Source organism: Brachionichthys hirsutus, chromosome 15 (genome assembly GCF_040956055.1).
Source record: "Brachionichthys hirsutus isolate HB-005 chromosome 15, CSIRO-AGI_Bhir_v1, whole genome shotgun sequence".
NCBI classification, from domain to species: domain Eukaryota; kingdom Metazoa; phylum Chordata; class Actinopteri; order Lophiiformes; family Brachionichthyidae; genus Brachionichthys; species Brachionichthys hirsutus.
The window spans coordinates 10,259,931-10,281,934 of NC_090911.1; the positions used below are offsets into that span (position 1 = coordinate 10,259,931).

Here is a 22,004-nt window from a genome sequence, read left to right on the forward strand (position 1 = left end):
TAACAGCAATGCAAATCAAACATGTTGATTAGTTAAAATTAAATTAAAACGGGACCACACAGTGATTCACAAATCTTGGTCCTCTTGCTTTATGCATCCCCATCATCGCTTCACCCGCTCAATGACTGTCGTACATCGAAACTTTGATCGGCGATAAGTCGCCATGTGCCAGTACAGATATAAATTTCCAATTTAAAAAGAAACATTTTCATGAGTCTGTGCAGGGAAGAACACCGACTTCTACAGAAGTCAAGGTGGGTGAGGAGAAAATGGAGTGGAGGATTACGTTGGCAATAACAGAGGTTTGTATTTCCCATCTTAACTGTCATCAATTCTAAATACTACTGTTGAGTTACGGTTTGAGGAGGTTTATTCGTGTTACTCAGCAGCCATCACATTTCAAATGGATGCCAAACAGGCGTTCACATTTCACTTCACCAGTCCAGGTTAAAATTCCACCTCCACTTGTCTCCATCTAGTCTGCATCACTCCCTTTCTTGGCTTCTCGGGCTATTTTGCAGAATATACTTCTCTAAATTTACTGTACCACCCACACTGATATCACTCCTTCATTTTCCATCTCGACTTCAATCCACTCTCCCTCCCTCCCCTTTCTTAGCCTCATTCAGAATAAGGCTTTTGTGATTGGATAATATTTATATCAACTAGGTCCCAGTGCCACCTGGGACAATGGTCTCCAGTCAGATCCAGGTCACAGCAGGCAGAACCATTCTCCGGCTCTGTGGGGATCAGTCCAGTCCGGTCCATCTGCCACACAAGCCGGCTTTACAGACAGACATAGGCAATGCACCGATTCCCTCACTAGCATCGAACACACAGGTAGGTGCTGCATGGCTGCTCTGTTTGACGACAGGAAGCTGCACGCAGGTGAATAATTCACGCAAAGCTTACCTTTACGATCAGGAGGGAGCTCCGTCTGTCACGGGACGAGTCGCAGCGGTGGCAGGGGATGCTGAAAAACGAGGTGAGTGGATGTAGCCGCAAGACTCTTTGTGTGATAGTACTGAAAGATGCACATACAGTAGAGAACAGCAAATGATGTCAAAATGTTAAATTATTATGTGATAATGGAAAGTCATGTTAAAATAAAGCATCTTATACAAATGAACACAATGGCAATACTTCCGCAGGCTGGGCGGATAAGTCAACATAATGTTTGTGTATAAATAAATTATAGGGCACAGACGTAGCAATTAGCCTTCCTTAGCCTTTGGGCTAAACTGTACCATTGGCGACCCGTGTTTCACAGTTACTAGAGTAGTTTACACAGGATTACCGGAAGGATAATCCACTTACAGCATTTAGAGACATGAGTCGCCATCTGTCTGCATTTATCCCAGCGAGGGAGCCGTCAGCGCAGTATGGTAAGAGAAGCTACGCGGCCATCAATGACAGTGTGTTGTTTACACTAGCTAAATGTGTATCAACGCGCGCGAGCCAACCAGAGCAGCGACCTTTGACCTGCGCTCGCGCTAAAGCCAGGTTGGTCCAGAATAGCTGCCTTCATAGTTGTAGTAAAATGTTTAACCTTCTTCAGCGCCGTGTAGTGAAACAGTTTCAGTCGGAATAAGTAATGACTTGAGGATTATGGGAAAAGCAAAAAACGCTCGGTTTGTTTCTTATTTCTAATAAAAATAATATCATGATGCTTTTTTACTTAAAATATGCGAATTTCCGACTGAAATACATCACATTCCTTATGCAGATGAGCAAAATCCCGACAGCACTTAAAGGCACCATTCACATCCGCGTACTTCATTCATGGCTTCAGCGAACACGCTGGTATCCGGCCGTATTGGCGGAGCCCTTAATGCTCAGTGTTACGTTTACTGCTTTTTGCGATGCTAATCCTCAAACACCGCCGCGAGTGTGAGTACTCTGCCTGAAATGCATTGATTTTAATAACGCCGATAGCTGCGTGTTATGCGGGAAGCTGCTTAATTAATGGCTTGTCTCTGTGCGGGGTTTTTTTTATGAATGAATGATCATCTGCATTGTCATTTTATCCACACTGAATTGAACCTTTCGTCACACCACCAGGTGATGCCGAATTATCTGACGCATCTACCTGCTGACGTTTCCGGTCTGCTGAAACAAATGACACAAGATCTTCAAACACCAGCTGGACAATCAGCCGTATTCATTGCCTTATCGCTGCTATTCTGCTGCACCAGCAAACCTTGAAGTGTTATCTGTCTGCTAAACACCTGCTGAGGTGATTTTAATCAGCCGCGACAAGCTTCTTCATCAAACCCTCCACTTTTTGACACTTCATCGAAAACTAAATTTCCAAATGATGCGGATGGACAGCAAAGGCCGGAGTGCCTCCCCTCACAGGATAACCTACAAGTCTGATTTTCATGCAGTCAAATGTTCATTTGACGCCGGGACCAGTCTGCAGTCGGGGACCAAAGCTGATACCCAGCGGTCAACCAGGCTGCCATCCATCCTGCCGGAACCCTTAATGTCTCTTACCAGCACAGGCAGCAGAGGGAGGGTTCACGGCACCAGGGGGGCCAAGATTAAGGACAACATCTTCCTGCAAATGGACAGCCAGCAGCTGAAACAAGACATTGTTCCAATCGAAAGAACCGGCTCCACACCTCTCCTCCTCTGTCCGCATGATCCGAGTCTGCAGCTCCAAACCTCTCCCTGCTTCGGGAGGCGTTCAGACCTCGGTTCCTCCTCTGTTCTGAGCACAGACTCGTCTCTGCCAGCGAGGCCGTCCAGACCGGAGGAGATGGTGGATCTCGACAGAGCTGCTCTGGCTCAGAAGTTCTCTGTAGCCCGGCGGCTGTTTGAGACCAAAGTGATGGAGGGTGACGGCTGTGGCGGGCAGCTTTCCAAGGGTGTTGCTTGCAGGGGAAGTAAGTTGATGCCCGGTGGGAAAGGAGAGGAGGAGGAGGAGGAGCAGGAAGAAGGGACCGGAGATATCAGCCAGGAGGAAAAGAGGAGAGGGAGACATCGGCTCACACGGGAGGACGACTCCATAAGCCTGCCCATCATAAATATCTCCTCACCTAAGTCTCCTGACCAGACCTTACAAACGGGGCACCCTACTTTTCTTCGATCCGAAGACCGACCGGAAGGATCCAACGCGTCTCCCTTTTATTTTTACAAACACGACAAAACCACGGGGACACGCTCAGAGAGAGAACGGGCTGAACGTAGAACTCCTGATCTCAGCTTGAGCCCCGAGGCGCCGCTGAGGGCGGAACTGGTGGATGTGAAGAGCGACTCCTCGGAAAGCGACGAGAATGAAGACGGAAAGGAGGGGAGAGAAGCAAAAAGCTGGCCTCGGGATGAGGGGAGTGAAGCGTCGGGAGGAGGTGGACAGGACCTTGTGGATGACGTTTTTGAAGTGCCTTGCTTCGAAGGAACTATAGATGTGCTGGAAAATGGAGTGGACCCAAAAGCAGGAGGCAGTAGATCCTCAGAGGATCTCCAGAGGGAGTCGGCAACCAGCTTTTCCTGGGAAAAGGAAAATAGAAAAGGTGGTGAAGGTATAAGAGACAAGTATCTGCAGGTGAATGGAACATGGGAGGGGCGGAGCAGACGGGTCGCAGCACAGGCCGGGGAGTCGACGGGAAAGGGGGTCGACGTGGAGGAAAAAGCGGCTGCAGGGGTGGGAGACGGAGCTGGAAGGCAGGAGGGAGGCACAGCAGGAGAAGAGGAGGGTGTCGACGAGGAAGTCGAGGCGTACTGCAGGGCAGACCGGAAAGGTGGGGCGGGAGGATGCGAGCAGAGTCGAGACGAGGAAAGAAATGAAAAGGGAGAGAAAAGCCAGATAGAAGGCGACATGACGTCTGCGCCGCAGGAGGAACGGGGCATTGAGGAGCTCAAGGGCGAGGAGTGTGGAGCGATCTGTGATGAGGGAGATGACGTAGGAGGAGGAGGCCAGGAGGAAGGGGTTGAGGACGGAACCGGCGTCCGGGATCAGGCGTCCCAATCGCCCTCAGAGCGTTTGACAGCGAGGCAGGAGTGGGAAAAGTCCACAGATCCAGTGCATCGGCGTTTACTTAGTTACGAGGAGATTCCCGGTGTGCCTGAAGTGACCGATGAAGAGGATGAAGATCCAGAGGGAGGTGCAAAAAGAACGGTCAGGTTCTCCTCAGCACCAATCAAGGTGAGGGAAAAACAAGATTAACCCGCTGCAGGCTCACTTTCCTTTAAGTTCATTCATCTTATTTGACCTTTGGTTGAAGCTGGTGTGTGACTGTAAGAAAGGCATCGCCACAAAGCAGGAGGGGGGGGGGGGGGGGGCGGCAAGACGCCACATGCTTCACTGTCAGCTCAGAGCTGCTGGATGTAAAAGCACAGAAAGCATTCCTGTAGGGGGGGGGGGTAAGCCACAGTCCTCTGGGTCAGAGTAGGATCACTGATTCACACTAGCTGTGTTTTATATTGAGATGTTTCACAATTATATTTCCCAACATAAATCTTCATCAGGGTCAGTTGATTGGTGTTTGACATCAATGTTAACACCCCCCCCCCCCCCCCCGCCCCTAACGACATACCACGTATCGATGTCTTCTTCCAGGTGTACTGCACTCACTCCAACGCGGAGTACGACAGACACAACGAGGACATCGATCCCGTGTCCGCCTCGGCTGAGTACGAGCTGGAGAAGAGGGTGGAGCGGATGGACGTCTTCCCGGTGGACATAGAAAAGGGTGCGTCGTCAACAAGGGGGTCCCGTAAACAAATCGCGTGTCAGGATTATTCGCAGCTTTATTTCAAATATTGCACTGTCCTCCTCTGAGGCACTTTTTTTTTTTGTGTGTGACATTTTGCTCTTCCTGGCGATGCAACAGTCTCTTGAGAATGAATTCCACCACGTCTGCCTTCCCTGCAGGAGATGAGGGTCTGGGCATCAGCATCATAGGGATGGGAGTGGGAGCCGACCAGGGGCTGGAAAAACTGGGCATCTTCGTCAAAACGGTCACTGAAGGAGGAGCCACTCGGAAGGATGGAAGGTGTGTTTCAACAGCAGTCTGTTGTCTGGCGACTCGGTGAGGATCTAATCAGTGTGTGTGTGTGTGTGTGTGTGTGTGTGTGTGTGTGTGTGTGTGTAGGATCCAGGTGAATGACCAGATAGTGGAGGTGGACGGGATGAGCTTGGTGGGAGTCTCCCAGCTGTTTGCAGCCACAGTGCTCAAGAACACCGCCGGCCTCGTCCGGTAAGACGTCTGTCCTGGGTCTCGGGTGCGTCACGGCCGCAGATAATTTTTCTTAAGAGGTTATAGTTTTTTTTTTACCCGTTTATCAGATGATGCACGTGAACTAGATTAAGTTGTAAAACTCCAGGAAACATTTTTGGCTTCAAGAAAAATAGGATTTTGACAAACGGTTGACTTCCTGTTTGAGACACGCTATCGTTAGCGTCGTTGGTGCCACCTGTGTTTGTGCTACTTGGCGTTCCTCTGTTTGGCTGCAGGTTTTTAATTGGCAGAGAAAAGGAAGGGGTGGAGAGCGAGGTGGCGCGACTGATCAACGAAAGCCTGGAAATGGACAAAGCATCCAGCCAGGTGTGCTTTCTGTAAGACGCGAGCGGGTCCTCAGTCGGGGCGACGCCTCCCTGTCGTTTGACTCTGCTGCTCTCTGTGTTTGTTTCTTTTTTTTTAATGCATGAAGAGAGAAAGCGTGGACGCGGAGGGAAGCTCTGATTGCAGCGTGTCAGAGATGGACTCCCTGGCTGAGGAAGAGGACGAAGAGGAGGATGTGCGTCTTCTTTCCGGCCTGGACACCTACCAGCTGTGCCTCAAGTACCAGCAGGTGCCTCATTAACTAACGTCCACAGTTAAACACGGCGTTGCTGGTGGCTGCACGCAGGCCCGCCATTGTTACCTGGAGCAGATTGCTGCATGTGGGTCAGCGTAGCCTCTTGTGTGTTTGTTCCAGCTTCAGTCAAAGCTACGCAGCAGAGCATCGCAACTTCAGCACGCCAGAGAAAAGGTAGGCCAGCCAGCCAAGAGTGAGACCCCCCCCCGGCCATAAAACCAATGACTGTGCTCACTTTAGTGCGTTACCTTTTCATCCATATTTGGAACAGTCTGACCCATTTTAGCTGAGTGAGCTGGCCCGTCGCCGCGTTATTATTAGCTCTTGAAAGTAATTAAAGGAGAGACCAGTTTGTCTCAGAATAGTTTTTGTCCTTGCTCTCCCTTTTGTGCGTCGACGTGAGGATTCATAAACGCGTAAGATGTCGTTTTACCTCCCTGTCAAGCTGAAGGCATGGAATGAGCGGCGGGCCTCCTGGGAGAGTCAGAAGGAGGAGTTGGAGCAGAGGGTCGAGGATGGCGAGGAGAAGGCTGACAAACTGGAGAAGTGTGTAACCATGGAGACGTACTTAGTAGATCTAGAGTTAACTTAAGTTTAAATACTATGAAGTCTAGGGTAGAGGGAGGTTTAACCCCCCCTCACCTTTATTTTAGGTATTGGCAGGAGGCCCAGACTCTGTGCAGGGTTGTGAGCCAGCGATTGGCCGATGCCCAAAGCCAATCGGAGAGCTTCGAGATCAAATACAACAAGGCCAAGAGGATGGTCAGGGAATACCAGAGCCGGTATTTATCCAGTCCGTCAAATCCATTTAATTAAGTGATGCACAAAATAACTATTACTATTGTGTTTGATTGTAAAACATTTGTATTAAAACGTTTAAAATCCGTCTTAGAGAGGCGGAGTGGGAGAAAAGAGAAGCCGATCTGAGAGGAGAAATGGAGGAGAGGGAGAATCTGCACAGAGAGAACGTTGAAAGGCTGCAGAGTCGGGTCAGAAGAGACCCTCAGCCCTGCGTGGATTTACTTTCATTTTAACTTTGGCGTGCCGCTTGTCTTTATTCTTTCATACCGTTTATCGACAGATGGCACGGCTGGAGGGGAAAGACCCAGAGAGCGAGAGCCAGCCTGTGGACCCTTCACTCTCTGGTAAGCGATGGTGGATTCAGAACTGCGGGGACAAATGGACTTGTCCTTCAAATGTCCGGGCTGTTTGTCTCCCAGGTCCAGACTGGTATATTCCTGTTCCCGAGACCAGACGTCTCGACTCCAGCGCTCACATCGCCAGAGCGCAACTGGCCCAGAAGTCCAAGCGCCACCCGCCATCCCGAGACAAACTCCGAGAGAGCTTTAGAAAACAGGTGGAGGCGGCGCCGGAGAACCGACGCTCGGCGTGTCGTTTTCCAACCGGAGACGCTTACAAAGTCCTTGTTTTTAGGAAGAGGAAGCGCCGAAGCAACAGGAGAGCAGAGGTGACCTGTCCAGGACCTCGTCTCACTCGGCCCTCGGCACGCACATTTCCGTCGTCACCCCTCCCATCTACATCACCGACGCCATCACGCCCTCGTCACAAAAATCCTACTCATCCGGGAAGTCCAAAAAGAAGGAAAGAAAGTTCCCCGATTTCAGGTGCATGGTCTCTCTCTCTCTCTCTCTCTCTCATATATACAGTTGAAGATTGGAATCATACATGAGCTTACAGAATGTCTTTTAGCCATTTGCTGTCACTTTGAATATTTCCTGATCTCTCGTTCTCGTAATGATTTGCTCTTTTTTCTGTTTTTGAAGTGGCCTTCGCAAGTCTCTCAGCAAAAGGAGTGAAAAACGCCCTAAAAAGTCCAGACCCAGCAGGTAGGAGGACACAACAATTAACCATTTAACGTTTCATTTCCAGCCATTCAGAAACGAGTTCAAGCTAAGATAAACATCACCTGTCATTTATCTACATTTCCACTTTAACGATAGAGGAAAGGCCAGATTTTTTTTGATGAAGGAGAAATAGCGAGGTTTTGTTTGATGACATGCTGCCTTCTGCCAGCGGGTCATGTGGCGAGCTTGGGAGCGAGCCGGCTGGAGTCTCTCCGTCGGATTCGGTAAACTCCATGCCTTCTTGTCTACCGTTCCCCTGGTTTGGGGAACGAGGGGGAGAGAAAGGCGAGGGAGGCAGGGAGACACTTCGATCCGTGTCCAGCAGCAGCTTGCCGTACCTGACCACCACCGGCAGAAGAGATCAGGTAAGAACGTTTGGGATGAAACCTGGAACCTTCCCTGCTCCCGTCTCCGTTTCCTGCCTGAACCTTAGGATGTAGAAACGGAGCCCTTTATGGGCTTAAAGCACAATACGGAGGCAGTCTTTCTCTTGCCTCCAGAGTATTGGCTCTCCAGTGTGCGGCTCCAGCATGGTGGGTCATGTCTCTGATCTCTCCCTCTCTGGACACTCTCACACTTTCACTTTTTCTTCCTCTGAGGTGAGTCTATCCTTCCGATCCTTTCATTTCTGCTCTCTGAACAGTCGTCTCTTTCATTCACTTTTATCTGATCTCCCTCCGTCTCTCCTCTCGTACTTCTGTTTCGTCAGACGCTGGACGACGACCCGGTTCCCACCAATAACAACCACCAGTGGCAAAGTCGACCCGTGTTGCAGTGGAGCGGCCAGCAGGTGGGTCTGTGGTTAATCGCCATGGACATGGACCACTACGCGTCTGAATTTGCTGCCAAAGGCGTGGACGGCACGCAGCTGCTCAAGCTGGATGGTGAGAAGCTGAAGGTGAGTGGGTCCATCGGGGACGTGAAGGCATCCAACGGGGAAAGCTGAAACGCTGACTCGCCGCTTTGTGCCGCCAGGCTCTGGGGGTGTGCAGTCACAGCGACCGGTCTGCCCTGAAGAAGAAGCTGAAGGAGATTAAGAAGAGCGAGCATGCACAGAAGAAAGAGAAGAGCGCAGTTTTGGATAAGGAAGTGGAAGCGAAGGCGAGGATGAAGGCCATGGGAGAGAAGTGTGGGAAAGGCTCCAGACTCAGTGGCAGGACTATAAGAACAGAATCTATGTTATGAAAGTTTTAGAGATGCGTCACCAGCATGGAGCAGAAATTAAAACGGCTTAGACTTCACCTCCTCGTTTTGGGATGCAGATTCCAGCTGGTTTCACAGCAAACATCTTTCAGGTGTGATGTAATGTTTTTTTTTTTTTTATAATGTGCAGATGCATATATCTGCTGTAAATGTCTTTTTTATGTGTTAATAAATAATGCTTTTACCATCTTAGAATTAAATGGTGAAATTGTCTTTTGTTTTTACTAATAAAATGACAATTATGTCAAGATTCCAAACTTTTTATTCAAAGAAACTTTGTTCACTCTCCATCCTTTACTGTCTCACAGCCACCGGGGAATACAATGGTTTCTGCGGAGGCTTGGTCATGCACCGGCAAATTCAGAATGAGTTACAGCTCCATAATATCGGACGTGACGCACGAAAAATGCACGAGTGATCAGCGGATCGGTGGCGACGCAGAGACGATTGTAAAAAAAAAATAAAAAAATAATAAAAGGGAAACTATGCACTTAAAACATTAGTCTTCGACCTATAGTAGCCTCTACGTAACAAAGTACTCCACGAAGAATAAATACAAGTTTATTTTTTTACATTTACAAACCCCCGCTCCCCCCAGCCAACACTGAATGCAAGAAACGAACACGAGCTCTGATCCTCTTCCCCGGTGGTTCGTACAGACGTTATCTGAGCTCATCCAGCCACTGATGCAGAACCTTCGATCGGGCGTTTAGCGATTTATTCACAATGTTTAGTTTCTGGATACTTACAGTCCACGCTGAGTAGAAAACAAGGCAGGAAAAGAATAGTGAAATGAGGAATTTATCAGGGGAGGGGGGGCAACAACACTCTGAATCAGAGCTCACTCTTTGTTAAGAGTAATGTTCTTTTTCATGCCAGGTTGTCACCCAGGGCTTCTTCTCTAGGTTTTCCCAGTTGCCTTTCCCGGATGTTGTCGCTCTCTCCTCCCGTTTGATCCGAACAGCGCTGTAACTGGGAACCTCGTCTTCATGTTTGGCTCGCTTGAAAAAGCCACACTGCAGAGAGGAGACAGAACACAGTCACATGCTTTATTCCGGGGGGGGGGGGCTGCTGAAAAAGATCAGAAAGGGGTGAAAGAGGACGATGAGGGGATTTAGTGTCATCAGGCTGGTTCACGGGGAACAACCAGGATGCGAAGATTCGAGGAAGCCATCAGCATTCCTTTTAAAGACGGGAAGCTCCTGTTTTTCTGTGTGCAGAGGCAGAAACCTGCAGACCGAGACCGCTCCATGTGGAAAAAGAGAAAAGAGAAAACCAAACAGGTGCAGAGCAGCTCCCAATGTGATCCTCGGGCAAAAGTTTAAGTGAATCAGTGCTCATCAGCCGTCACCACCACTGGCCATGCAGGTAAAATGCAATAATCCACACATAAGCATGTGTGAGAATCTTTTTAGGAGAAAACTCTTTGCAGAAATAATCATTCCCATCACGAATAATACTTGCCCACTGCCTGCCTTTACAAGAAAGAAGCTTTTTTTTTTTATAGCAGAAAGGAGTGAGGAAACGTTTCAGCCATTCAGAGCAGGCCGGGTAATTTTACCCTCTGGTTTTTATGCATTTGGTGTCAGCCTCTCTTTTTCTGATGGCTCCTCTTTATTCTTTTTCCCAAAGACTCCGCACTGAGGAGAGGCATATAATTAGAAAATGTGTGTAATTGCTGTTATGTATGCCTCCAGTTGTTCCACGTCTGTCTCTGTGCTGTGTGTGTGTGTGTGTGTGTGTGTGCTTTCATTGACACGACTGTCTCCGGTCCCTGGTCCTACCTTCCAGAGAAGGAAGGCCAACAAGGCCAACAGCAGCAGCCCCAGCAGGATGGACAGCACAATGATCCACCACGGCACTCCTCCATGCTGGGCTTCGCGCCTCGCCGGGAACACCGTCAATCTGACCTGAACACACACAGAGGATCGAACTCTGTTTGCATCAGCATGCAGCAAATAATCGGGTTCAGGCGTGAAACACGGGCGGTACCTCCGACTCGGCGTCTTTCAGCACCGTCTTGGTTGTTGTGCTGTCGACATGTAGAGAGGCCTTCACGATCACCTCCACGTGATGCAACTGGGAATAATCCTGTTTAACACCCAGATGAAAGGAATCAAAGCTAACACCGAAACATGTAGTTGATGCAATAAATATAATTCATGTTAGTGATGCTATTCATTGAACAAATCTAACTTATATGCATCCTTTCCTAATAAAAGCACACATTTGGGAACTGCTTCTGGTGAATCTGACTGACAGCACACTGATTTTACAGCAGGTCTTTTTTGCTCTACCTCTAAGAAGGTGCCGTTCCACAGGCGAGAGTTGAGAGTGATGATTGCATTACTGTCCATGCCCCGCAGGGGGCACTTTATCCTCACGCATTTGGCTCCACTGTTGCAGGACTGTGCACAAGGAAGAGAGCAGTTACCTCACATTGGGCACAGAAAACAAAGAACACAAGCAAGAGAAATGAGACTGGGAACGTGGCGCTACCAGAGTTTTAGACTTCTTCTTGTCAACGTATCGTGAGATGGTGCCCTCGCCGCTGCTTCCTGCTGCTCTTCTCTGCCTGGTGGAACTCGGTTCCTTACAGCCGAGAAGAAGAAGCACATCCAACTAGAACCTTTGCCCCAGCGTCCTCGGATTAAATAAACACCGACGTGCCAATAATCTCATCCGCTTCGTCCACCGCGATCACGGTGCGATGCCTTCACTGACCTTGTTCAGAGGATTGACCTCTCCTTTAGGAGAGCACTCCATGTGCTCCACTCCAGTGGAGCTGATCTTCATGAGGTAGAGAAGCCACTTCCCTTGCTCCGTTTCCTTCGGCCAATCGATGTCAAGGGTGGCGGTGCCCAAATCTCCCAAGCGCTTTCCTAGATTGATGATCTGTAAATCAACACAAGACGTCCAGATGATTTAATATCGACGTACAAACAGAATGCCAGATGCATCTGAATAATGCCGGCTGGAACTGAACCCTCTGCAACGACTTCTGAGCTTTCCTGCACTCACTCTGAACTGGTGTGTGATAGCGTTGCCAATTTCAGCCTCTGTCTTCATGGCCCCCTCACCTTTGACCTCTCCTGCAAAGTAGACCTGCGATGGCTGGGCTTGTCTGCAAAAGGCAAAGGAGGACAACTAGCAGCGTGAATCTGCTGCATGGTTCTATTGGACTAGTCGGGCATGTGCGCGCGTTTCTTACCCCGTTACAGACAGCTGCAACAAGAGAGCCACTTTCACCTTTGCTTTAACGGAGGAAATCTTCTGCTGGTCACTTGTCCTGCGAGATCAGAGGCAGGTGAAGTCGAACATCGCTAACTAGACAGGATTCAGACCGAAGGCGCGCCACTGCGACTAAAAGCAGTGGCAACATGATGGCGTGACGCTCATAATAGGAAAACTGGAATGAATTAGTTTGATATTTCATTAACGGTGGTTTTCGTCAAGATGTAGATCAGAAACGTTTGAAAATGCAGCCAATTTCTGCAGGACTATTTGTAAAGTAATGATCGAGGTCAGCATCAAAGCGTCCCTCGTTATTTGATTTCAGACCGCCTTACGTCTCCAGCTGAAGATCTACCTCCAGCTCAGTGGTGTTGTGAGAGATGCCCGATGTACCCATGATGATATAGAAGGTTGTCTATGCATAGAAACACAGAGACCTTTCATTGTGGTAAGTGAAGCAGGACGACTGGGTGCAGAGACAGCGGGTGGTTTCCTCTCACCTCAGAGTCACGCTTGAAGGGGTTTCCAAGCTCGCAATCAGCCCAAGAACCGTTTTTGTTGGCGACGCAGGTTACCTGGCCCTCCTGAAATCAATACGCTCCCATCAAGACCACGATCTGGAATGTGTGTGTGTGTGCGTGTGTGTGTACAGAAAGAGAGGCCAAAAAAATGTAAAGCTCAACCTGAGGCAAAGCACGAAAAGTAGAGTAAGTAAGGGAGCGCGGGAAGGACGCCACCACGGAGGCTTCGTACGCGTCGTCTCCATTGTGATTGGTCACTTTGACCTCCAGAGCGATGTCCTTCTGGTCACTGAGCGAGATCACCGGCAAACCGTTCTCCCTTTAGGCAGACAGACGCCACGAGGCCGGGTCAGGATGAATGGCCGTGTGTGCCGTTTTTCGTAGAAGCCGTATAAAAAACGAAAAAAAGTCTCTCTTACAGTTCTAACGGAGTAAACGTGTCGTCACCAGCTGATCTGTAGCCGTAGCGATGATTCACCTGCAAGTTGCTTTGGCAAATATTGTCGTTGCCACAACCCTCCTTCAGGAAACTGACCTACAACGTATACAATCGCACACACACACAAAGAGGGCGCATTGATGAAGTTATCGCTTGTCCAACGCGTCCCACATTTTTGCATCCTGAGTACACACACCTCTGATCGACTCATCGCCGGCTCATTGGCATCCAGGACGGGAGGCAGCTGAAGAGACGAGCTCTGTCTGCGCTTACGTTTGGCATTCCGGATTTCCACCGACACGTCGACCGGGATCCCACGGAGCTTGTCCCGGATTTTTTCCTGCAGAATGAACGCGTCACACGACGTTAAAACACGCCCACCGGGCACTCCGATAGGCAGGCACCCCGATAGTCACCTGTATGGCGAGCTGACGTCGAACACACTCTTTCTTTCCTTTGCTGTTCATGGTGATCGTCCCCCGGGATCCGTAGCTGTGGCTGTCAGAGAAGGTCGCCCTGGGGATGAGACCGTTCTTCCTGTGGTCAGCGTCAGCCTCCAGGTTGTACGCCACCGCTAGATGGGACGGAGACAGGAAGGGAAGGGAGGGGAAAGTTTCGTGCAAGGCTTTTACTTCCCTATTGCTGTGCCATGGACCTTATATCGGATAATAAGTGGTAAAAACATCACAGTGATGGAGATTTGCTTAGATAAAGACAAAGATGCTCAGCTTACTCAGGCTGGGAGCGTAGCTCTTGGGGTTGGCGGTGTACGTGAAGCACACAGTGACATCCAAGCTAGGAACACAAAGCAGGCGTCCCAGTCAGACACAGTGCTGCCACGGCTTTTACTGAAATAGATTGCGCCGCATACCAGAAGGTATTTCCGCAGTTCTTCTTCGTGAGGTCAATTTCCTTCGGCGAGAACTTTATTTCTTTCTTGATGTTAATAACCGGTTGGGTGCTGGAAAGACAGAACTCGGTGAACATCTCTCCGATCGCGATCAGCGGACATCGCGTTCCACTTCCACTCACTGGTAGATGAAAACAGAGTCAGAGAGGGATCCGACAGCCACGTCGGGGTAGGAGTTCTTGTCGAGGTCCATGTTTCCTGCCAAAGAGTAGCCAAACAGCTTGGCGCCGAAGGGCTTACCATTCAAAACCTAAGGAAAGGGGGGAACAAGAGGAGTCCGACGTGTGACGTAAACACCCAGAGACGATTTTCCGACCTTTCGCCACCCAACATCCTTAGAGGTGAAGAAGAATTAGCGTGATGGCATACCTGAGCGACTTTTTTAGAGCCGAGACCCGTCGACGATCCGTGATAGATGTAGACGTTCCCTGCGCCGTCGTCATCATAAGGAGCTCCCACCGCGAAATCTGATGGCAGGAATGACAACGGCGACTTTCAGCGGAGTCGCACAGGAAGAGCAACAAGCCAACAGCAGCGTGCGTGTCTCACCATGGAAACGGTCCTGATTGATGTCACCCAGGTTCTCCACCGCCAGGCCAAACATGGAGTCCTCGGGTCCGTCTATTCTGGTGGGGGTGACTTTGTGCCACTGTCCGGCGGAGTTGATGTAGACGTAAACGGCTCCTCCAATCTCGCCGTCCTTCTCAAAGTACTGAGGCGCTCCCACCACGATGTCCTGCCAACTGACGGACGCGAAAGCAAACCTTAACTGCGAGTTGACTCTATAAACAGATGCATGGCAGGTGGCAGGTGGCACGGATCGCTAACCCGTCCCCGTTGAGATCCAACACGGCCAGATCGTAGCCGAAAGACGAGGCCAAGCCTTCCCCGTGCAGGGTGTGCTCCTCCAACAGGATGTTGCTTTCGTCGGCGCCTTTCTTCAGGAGCACCACCGCGCCGCTGTGGCCCGCGCGGGGAGCGCCTGCCACCACCGTCAGCTGACCCTTCTTGGTCAGACTCTTCCCCGAGTCCAGAGAGAATCCTGAGAGACGCGAGACAGCGAGACAGAAATTCCAAAACCCCGTGTGAGTGGAGGAGCTGAAAGGACTTTAAGGCTGCAGTGACTTACCCAGGTAGCTGTTGGGAGGAGCCGGCACGAGGTCAGGGTTCCATTTGCTTTCATCACCCGCCTCAAACGGCCCGTCGTCATAGATACCCATCTCTAAGAGGGTGTCGTTCTTTTGTTCCAAGCGTACCACGCCTGACGGAGAGGAGACAACGCGGGCTGAGTTAGGGGTGCGCGATGCAGAATTCCCTGGCTCTGGCTTGTAATCTTAAGATGCTCATCAGTAGACCTTTCCAATTGTACGCCCCGGGAGCTCCGAATATGAGGTAGTGGTAGTCTTTGTCAAAGATGGCAGACATGCCCTGCTGGCAGGAGCCAAACATCTCGTGGCCTCTGGGTCGGCTCTCACAGAAGTGCCAGCTGCCGCCTTCGTCGCCTGATATAGAATTGATAGTCAGGTCCTGACTCAGCACGTAGCAGCGGCCGATGATGTCACGGGACTCAATGTTCGTGTTGACGTTGGATCGGCGCTGGTAGCGATGGGCACAGGTCTAAGGGGAGACAGAAAACTGAGATGCTTGACCTACTGAACGCCAGTCGTCTCTGTCTGATATAACTGTAACTGTGAAATCACAGCAAGGTCACAGGTTCAAATCCAACTCTCTGCGCAGGATAAGCATGTTCTCCCTGTGTCTCCGGCTTCCTCCCAACACCAAAAACATGCACATTTGGTGAATTGGTTACACTAAATTGTCCGTGTGTGTCTCTGTGTGGCCCTGCAATGAACTGGCGCCTTGTCCAGGGTGCAGCCCGCCTCTCGCCTGCAGACGGCTGGGATAGGCTGCAGCCGATTAAAATGAATGAATTAATGTCCTGATGCCAATTAAAACAGTCGCTGCTGATTTTTTTATTGACTGAATAACAGATTGGAGGAGCACGACTAGCAATTCTAAGGTCAGTTAGTAAAAGTGATGCAGTCTCACCACAACTTTGCCTCCGGGCCCCTGGCTGCTGACTGTCACCCCCATCCACTGGTTCTCTTTGCTTTCTCTGGCTGTGTCCTCTGCAGGACCAGAAACAGACACGACAAGGATGTCGTTATGCAAATATCGGGGCTGAAGGCAGCCAAAACTAAGAGAAAAATATTCTCTATATAATATGTGTCAGCAGATATCTCACCGCCTTCGTCAAATTCAACTCGGTAACAGTCGGCTGGGCTCGTGTCACAGGCGTACAGCCCTCCCGTCACTTCAGACTTTTGTCCACGGAAGGACTTTGCTTTCGGGGCGCCGACGAGCAGCCTGCAAGAGTCAGGACATTTAAGGTTCAGTCAAACATACGTCAGGAGGCGGTGGGGGCTCATTCTCACTATAGCATCCTGGCGTGTGCATTATATTATCACACACATTCCAATCTCCGGTGTCACACAGCAGCCTCACACAACCGATGCTCCATGTCCTCGTGGCCCAACTGAGTCAAAGACCCCTTTCAAATCGCCTGCTGGGGTTAATTTAAGTCGGTTTTCTATCTCCACACGGACACAGAGACCGCCTTTGTGGCGTAGAAGAAGAGCAGATGCCACGCCCAAGGATGGACGCTGGCACCCGGTGGTCAGAGTTTCCCCAACGGTCGCGGATGTCATTCTACAATCTGATGCTCTGTGGAAGTCGAGAGCAGATGTTCAGCCTCATAAACCGTCAACACGCCGTCGTGTGCACGTTCCACGAGCGCGCTCTGGCTTTCACTGGCTGTCTGCTGATGTTAATGTTAATGTTGTCCAGCAGAATGTCTTCAGCAGATAAGATTAAGAGAAGCCATTTTTAGCAGGAACACAAACCATTGTCAGACACACACACACACACACAAACACACACACAAACACGGGCACTGATAGACATGGAGTCACAACGAATTAATGGAGACCGATGTGAGAAGCTTTTTAAGCGAAGGATTAAGGATCAGACTGTAAAATGTAGCCGCTCACTCATGATCCCAATGATGTGTTATACATTGGAAAGTAAAATATATATTGGTATTGTCTTTATTGATTTCCGCCACTGAGGCGTGAAAGTGTTGACGTGATGAGCCGGCAGTAACGCTGAGATAAGGCTGACCTGCTGGCCCACTGACTGGCATCCAGCTGTTTATCTAATCACTGACCAGCAGCAGAGGAAGTTGCTACACACAGAGGATGAGTGTGTGTGTGTGTGTGTGTGTGTGTGTGTGTGTGTGTGTGTGGCAGCGAAGCTCAGTCTGTCCCTGCACTGAGCGACCATTAGAGGCACCTCGTCGAGAGAGGTGTGCAGGTTAGGTGTTTTTTTTGTCGTTGTTTTTTAACAGCTGTTCGTCCAGGACCCGGCCTCTTGCTTAGAGACCGACAGCGGAATCCAATCGAATAGAAACGCTCACCCTTCAAATGGGTTGCAGATTGAAATGGTTCACGCCGCCAGTCAGGGGGCAGCCAGCCAGGGCGCAGCCAGCCAGGGCGCAGCCAGCCAGGGCACAGCCAGCCAGGGGGCAGACAGCCAGGGCACAGCCAGCCAGGGGGCAGCCAGCCAGGGCACAGCCAGCCAGGGGGCAGCCAGCCCACCGGCTGGATAACGGTTTATATTTAGTGCCCAGATGTTAAACTGATTTATGCTGCATTCCCCCAGTCGTCACCTGTTTCTCTTTGATGTGTGATAACCTCAACTAATCTGAATGACAGAGACACCTCACACACACACACACACACACACACACACACAGTGTTTTAACCTCCTGCCCTCTCCTGCAGGTACATGAAATACTCGTCCCTGGAGGGCATGAATGACACTGAGTTGGGGGGTGGGGGGACTGTGGAAAGGTTTGCAAGCATGGCTGACAAAGGAGTGTGACTCATTGTACACACCCAACAGTGAGGACAGACACACACACACACACTTCACCGTGTCGATACAGTCAAGAGAACTCAAGAGAAGAAAATCACCGTCAGCGCAAACACAGAGATCCATCTTTAATGTATTTCGCCTCAGGTCTGGAACGTATTCAGCAGCAGGTCGAGCTCTCTGACGCTCTTTCAAGTAGCTGACAGCAAGGCAACGCCTCAAATACACACACACACATTCACCGTCTGCGCATGAATACCTGTGCATGAACACACACACACACACACACACTCCACGGGGTAAAGGGCATTCCAGCTCTGTAGCTACAGTGTGAGCAGCGTCGCTTGCATAACAAACGTGGCTTCCTGGTCAAACATGCACACACATGCACACGCACACACACACTCAGTCTAATGTACATGCTGCTCATCCATCGAGCGCCGTTGTTTCTAGAGCGATTCTGGACAAGACTGATATCTAAAAGACTCCAGCAACAAACTTCTTCAGCTGGTTTGACAGAAGATTCGTTCTGCGTGGGGGGGGGGGGGGACGGGACTCACAAGCCCTTATAAATAAGGGTTCTTAATTCATCTGCCACTTACTCTTTGCTCGTCAATGTTTTAGTCAGACAACAGTGATAAATGCTCATCACAATCACAGCAGCTCAGAGACAAACAGATGTAAACTTCCACAGAGGGCGAGGAAATACAGTTTGTCGTTTAGAAAGCGGGAACATGCAAAGATTTTCTTTGATTTAAGATTATAAAAGGCTTAAACAAATTAACACGTGATCCAAATTGACTTTGCTTTCTCCTCCACTGACGACTGGCTGTACGTTTATCCACACTGGTAGCCGTTGTTTTTCAGGTCACACAAACCTGCAGCTTCCTATTTTCCACTTAAGTTAGTGACCCGGATCAGGAGAACCGGCGGCGGCGGCTTCGGCCTCCTGACTGAAGGCCGTGAAGACACTGTAACAACAGTGAAGCAGGTTTAACACCAGGGGAGTCTTGTCAGCTCACACTTCCGTACATCTGGCAGCAGGTAAAACCGCTGTTGACCAAAGATAAAAGAATCTACACTAAAAGTTCTGATCCTATTTGCGCTGCTGCACCTTAAATCACGCCATCTTCCATTCTAACAGGGAAAAAACGTGTAGATTTTAACTTAAGAGCTTGAGTATTGAATGTATTTTTCTAAATTGACTAGAATATTCGTGATATCATTTAAAAGCAATAATCAATGATCGTTTGACCCTCACAATGTGACTCTTTGATTTGATCTAGGCCTCTCAGAGTAAGGTGCCGACTGCTCCTCCGCTTCTCTGCTTGTTTCCTGTTTTGCACATAATTGCGCTGTCCCTGCAGCTCCACAGCAACATGACGCGGCATGAACTTGAACATTTTCAACCCTTCCTCCCAGTTCCATCCAAATCCGTTCAGCACTTACATGAAAGAGACAGAAATGGCAAAAAAAATAATAATAAAACCCTCAATGTTAAAAAAGTTATCCTAGATCAGGGGTGGGCAAACTTTTTGACTCGCGGGCCACAATAGGTTCTAAAATTTGACAGAGGGGCCGGGCCAAGAACAGATGGATGGAGTATTTGTGTGAGCTAATATAAATGACACATGAAAGCTATTGCATTAAAGGATTTGGCCTTTTACAGGTATCATTACAGGGAAAAGGTCAAATGAATGAGGTTTAATTATAATACAATTTTATTTAATGTAATATAATTTGGACAAGTTTGGCGGGCCGGATTAAAAAGACCAACGGGCCGCATATGGCCCCCGGGCCTGGGTTTGCCCATGCCTGTCCTAGATCCACCCATGAATGCAGATTTATCAAGAAACTAACCCAATGATCACCCTAAAATCAGTCACCCTGATTTATTCCTTTATATCTCCTGCTGCAGTTTATTCTGGAGGGTCACTGGGGGGGGGCTGTCCCACCTGACATTTGGTGAGAAGCAAGGAACACAAGTTTAGAGGTGACGCATAATGCTCACATCCGCGTCTAGGGGAGATTTAGTCATCCTTCCAACTAGACAGGGTTGGACTGCAGGGAGAAGGACTCGAACCCAGAACCGTCCTGCTGTGACAGCACCAGCCAATAATTAATCACGTGTAATACATAATAATACAACAGTCACAGTATGGGATAGATGCCTTTAGAGGATATGAAGTATAAATATTTATGGTTAGGGAATAAAACACTGATCTCAGGTCTGACAAGTAGCTCTGAATCAGAACCCAAATAAATACCAATAATTATTAAATTACATGTTTTGGCTCCCCTGAAATCTCCTTAAGAGAAAGTCAAGTCAAGAAAACAAACGCGATGGAGGGAGGGAGGGAAGGTGGAGCGCTGTGTGGGCGCGCAGTGCTGTGCGCAAAAAGTCATGGAGGTCTATAAAAACGGGGCAATAAGTAACCTTTGACGGAAAGACTGGGCAGGAAGGGGGTTTAGCGGGTTGAAGGTGAGGGGATTATTTCAACAAGTTAAATACAGTCCGCTGAAGTTGAGCGAACACGTTTGAGCCCCGCAGGTTTGAAACTCAAACCTACCTGCGAAATACCTGAGCTCGAATGATGGCGCAGCATTTTAGCTCTCTAGTTCTAGACACCTTGTCTCTGGAACGCGGATTCGGTTCCCATAACGGAAGCTCGAACTATGACGCGGCTCTTACATCGTCTTGTCCTCCGGTTGGAGCTGCCAGTGCATGGCGAGGGAGAAGCCGAACAGGCTGCCTGGATCGCCCCTCTTCTGCAGGACGTTGACGGTGTCCAGGTTGAAAGCGGACAACCGGCCACATCCCAAAAGCAAAACGAGCACCGACAGCCCGCAGGTGATCCTGTCCTCCATGGGGTTGGGATCTAGTGCCGGACGGGCAGGATGAGAAAGGACTGAGAGGCGCAGCGGGCGGAGAGTGGAATAGTGTGCCACTTTACGCGCAGCTGTCCCTCCTCCCACCGCCCCCCCCTGGCACGCACACACACACACACACACACACACACCTACCACACCTCAGTTTCTTAGAAATCTATGTCAGCTCAATTCCACTCCCACAGGTGATCCTGATATTCATCTCTTACATGTATGTTGTTTGTTTGTTTGTATTTTGTCAACATATTTTGCTGACGTTTTATGTAGTGGTGCAGATCTTGAGTCAAGAAAAACTTGAGTTTGACTCTGACTCACTTTTTTACACACACACACACTTATGAAGAATTTAGTGTAACCAATTCACCTAAGCTGCGTGTTTTTGGTGGTGGGAGGAAGCCGGAGAACCCGGAGAGAACCCACGCAGACACGGGGAGAACCCGCAACCTCCTCACCGAAAGGCCGCAAGTCGGATTCGAACCTGCAGACCTTCTTGCTGTTAGGCCGCAGCGCTATCCAATCCTTTCTGCCTCCTCCGACAGATCGTTCATGTTACGGGGCCTGATGTGGAGGAGGCGAGTCACAGATGGAGCGAGACAAATGAACGCATTCCCCCCTCAATAGATGGTTTTCAAGGCATTCCACAGCACGCTGACCCAAAGCAACACAACGCGGGCTTTGTCTGCACGTTGAGAAAGAGGGGCAGAGAGAAAGGGAGAGGGAGACACAAAGTGCCCACATACAGTAAAAAAAAAAGAACAAGAAAAGAGGGGATCGCAGAGAGGGAAAAGGTCAAGGGAGGAATGTGGCTCCTCTGCATCCAGTGAGGATCAGCAGCAGAACTTCCTGATGCTTGATTTGAGGCGCAGAGAAAAAGGCTGTTTGGCTCAGTTAGATACGAGCCAGTCACCACACCGTGTGACCGTGGGACTGTTGACTCTGTGGCTGCTTCTGTGGGGATTTCTCCCACCCTGTGTTCCCGTTCCAGTTCCAGGTATAAAGAGCAGCAGCCGGCCGGGTGTTCGGCTGCGATTTATGGTTCCGTCTGCACAAGGTCAGAGACAGGAGTCAGCCTTATCACTGATAAGAACAGCAGCGCCAGGAGAGCGTTAGCGTAGCTCGCCCATGGCCCGTGTGTGTGTGTGTGAACACGCTGACCCTTTGAATGAAGTCCAAGTCATTGACAGACTTAAAACACTCGACAGAACCAA

General features: G+C 49.7%; 2 protein-coding genes across 2 annotated transcripts; one reads left to right on the top strand and one right to left on the bottom strand.

The window, feature by feature from the left end:
- Positions 1-2,314: 2,314 nt before the first annotated feature.
- LOC137904876 (neurabin-1-like) lies at positions 2,315-8,852 on the top strand. Its single transcript, XM_068749087.1, has 18 exons — positions 2,315-4,147; positions 4,562-4,694; positions 4,877-4,997; positions 5,097-5,201; positions 5,459-5,549; positions 5,656-5,796; positions 5,923-5,976; positions 6,248-6,348; positions 6,456-6,584; positions 6,695-6,791; positions 6,884-6,947; positions 7,023-7,196; positions 7,241-7,427; positions 7,587-7,649; positions 7,837-8,032; positions 8,168-8,266; positions 8,377-8,565; positions 8,643-8,852. Exons 1-18 carry the CDS (start codon positions 2,315-2,317, stop codon positions 8,850-8,852), a joined length of 3,987 nt encoding a protein of 1,328 aa, XP_068605188.1.
- An 894-nt stretch (positions 8,853-9,746) lies between these two features.
- On the bottom strand, positions 9,747-20,775 carry LOC137905073 (integrin alpha-6-like). The gene is made up of 26 exons (XM_068749297.1): positions 20,600-20,775; positions 16,220-16,341; positions 16,024-16,103; positions 15,330-15,591; positions 15,104-15,235; positions 14,803-15,016; positions 14,524-14,717; positions 14,344-14,441; positions 14,097-14,224; positions 13,936-14,025; positions 13,798-13,859; positions 13,481-13,638; positions 13,261-13,404; positions 13,045-13,160; positions 12,788-12,944; positions 12,605-12,688; positions 12,440-12,519; positions 12,082-12,159; positions 11,892-11,994; positions 11,595-11,765; positions 11,370-11,462; positions 11,168-11,278; positions 10,863-10,961; positions 10,655-10,780; positions 10,432-10,510; positions 9,747-9,886 (listed from the first exon to the last, which is right to left on the bottom strand). Exons 1-25 carry the CDS (start codon positions 20,773-20,775, stop codon positions 10,442-10,444), a joined length of 3,147 nt encoding a protein of 1,048 aa, XP_068605398.1. The 3' UTR covers positions 9,747-9,886; positions 10,432-10,441.
- Between the last annotated feature and the right edge of the window lie 1,229 nt (positions 20,776-22,004).

What these genes read in the sequence shown, in the direction of transcription:
- LOC137904876 (XM_068749087.1), top strand. Translation starts at nt 2,315, where the DNA reads ATGATGCGGATGGACAGCAAAGGCCGGAGTGCCTCCCCTCACAGGATA. An exon ending in CCCGGTGGACATAGAAAAGG is followed by an intron (nt 4,695 to 4,876) that starts GTGCGTCGTCAA and finishes CCTTCCCTGCAG; the next exon opens with GAGATGAGGGTCTGGGCATC. An exon ending in TGGATGGTGAGAAGCTGAAG is followed by an intron (nt 8,566 to 8,642) that starts GTGAGTGGGTCC and finishes TTGTGCCGCCAG; the next exon opens with GCTCTGGGGGTGTGCAGTCA.
- LOC137905073 (XM_068749297.1), bottom strand. Translation starts at nt 20,775, where the DNA reads ATGGAGGACAGGATCACCTGCGGGCTGTCGGTGCTCGTTTTGCTTTTG. An exon ending in CAACCGGAGGACAAGACGAT is followed by an intron (nt 16,342 to 20,599) that starts GTAAGAGCCGCG and finishes TGACTCTTGCAG; the next exon opens with GCTGCTCGTCGGCGCCCCGA. An exon ending in GGAACGGCACCTTCTTAGAG is followed by an intron (nt 10,962 to 11,167) that starts GTAGAGCAAAAA and finishes GGTGTTAAACAG; the next exon opens with GATTATTCCCAGTTGCATCA.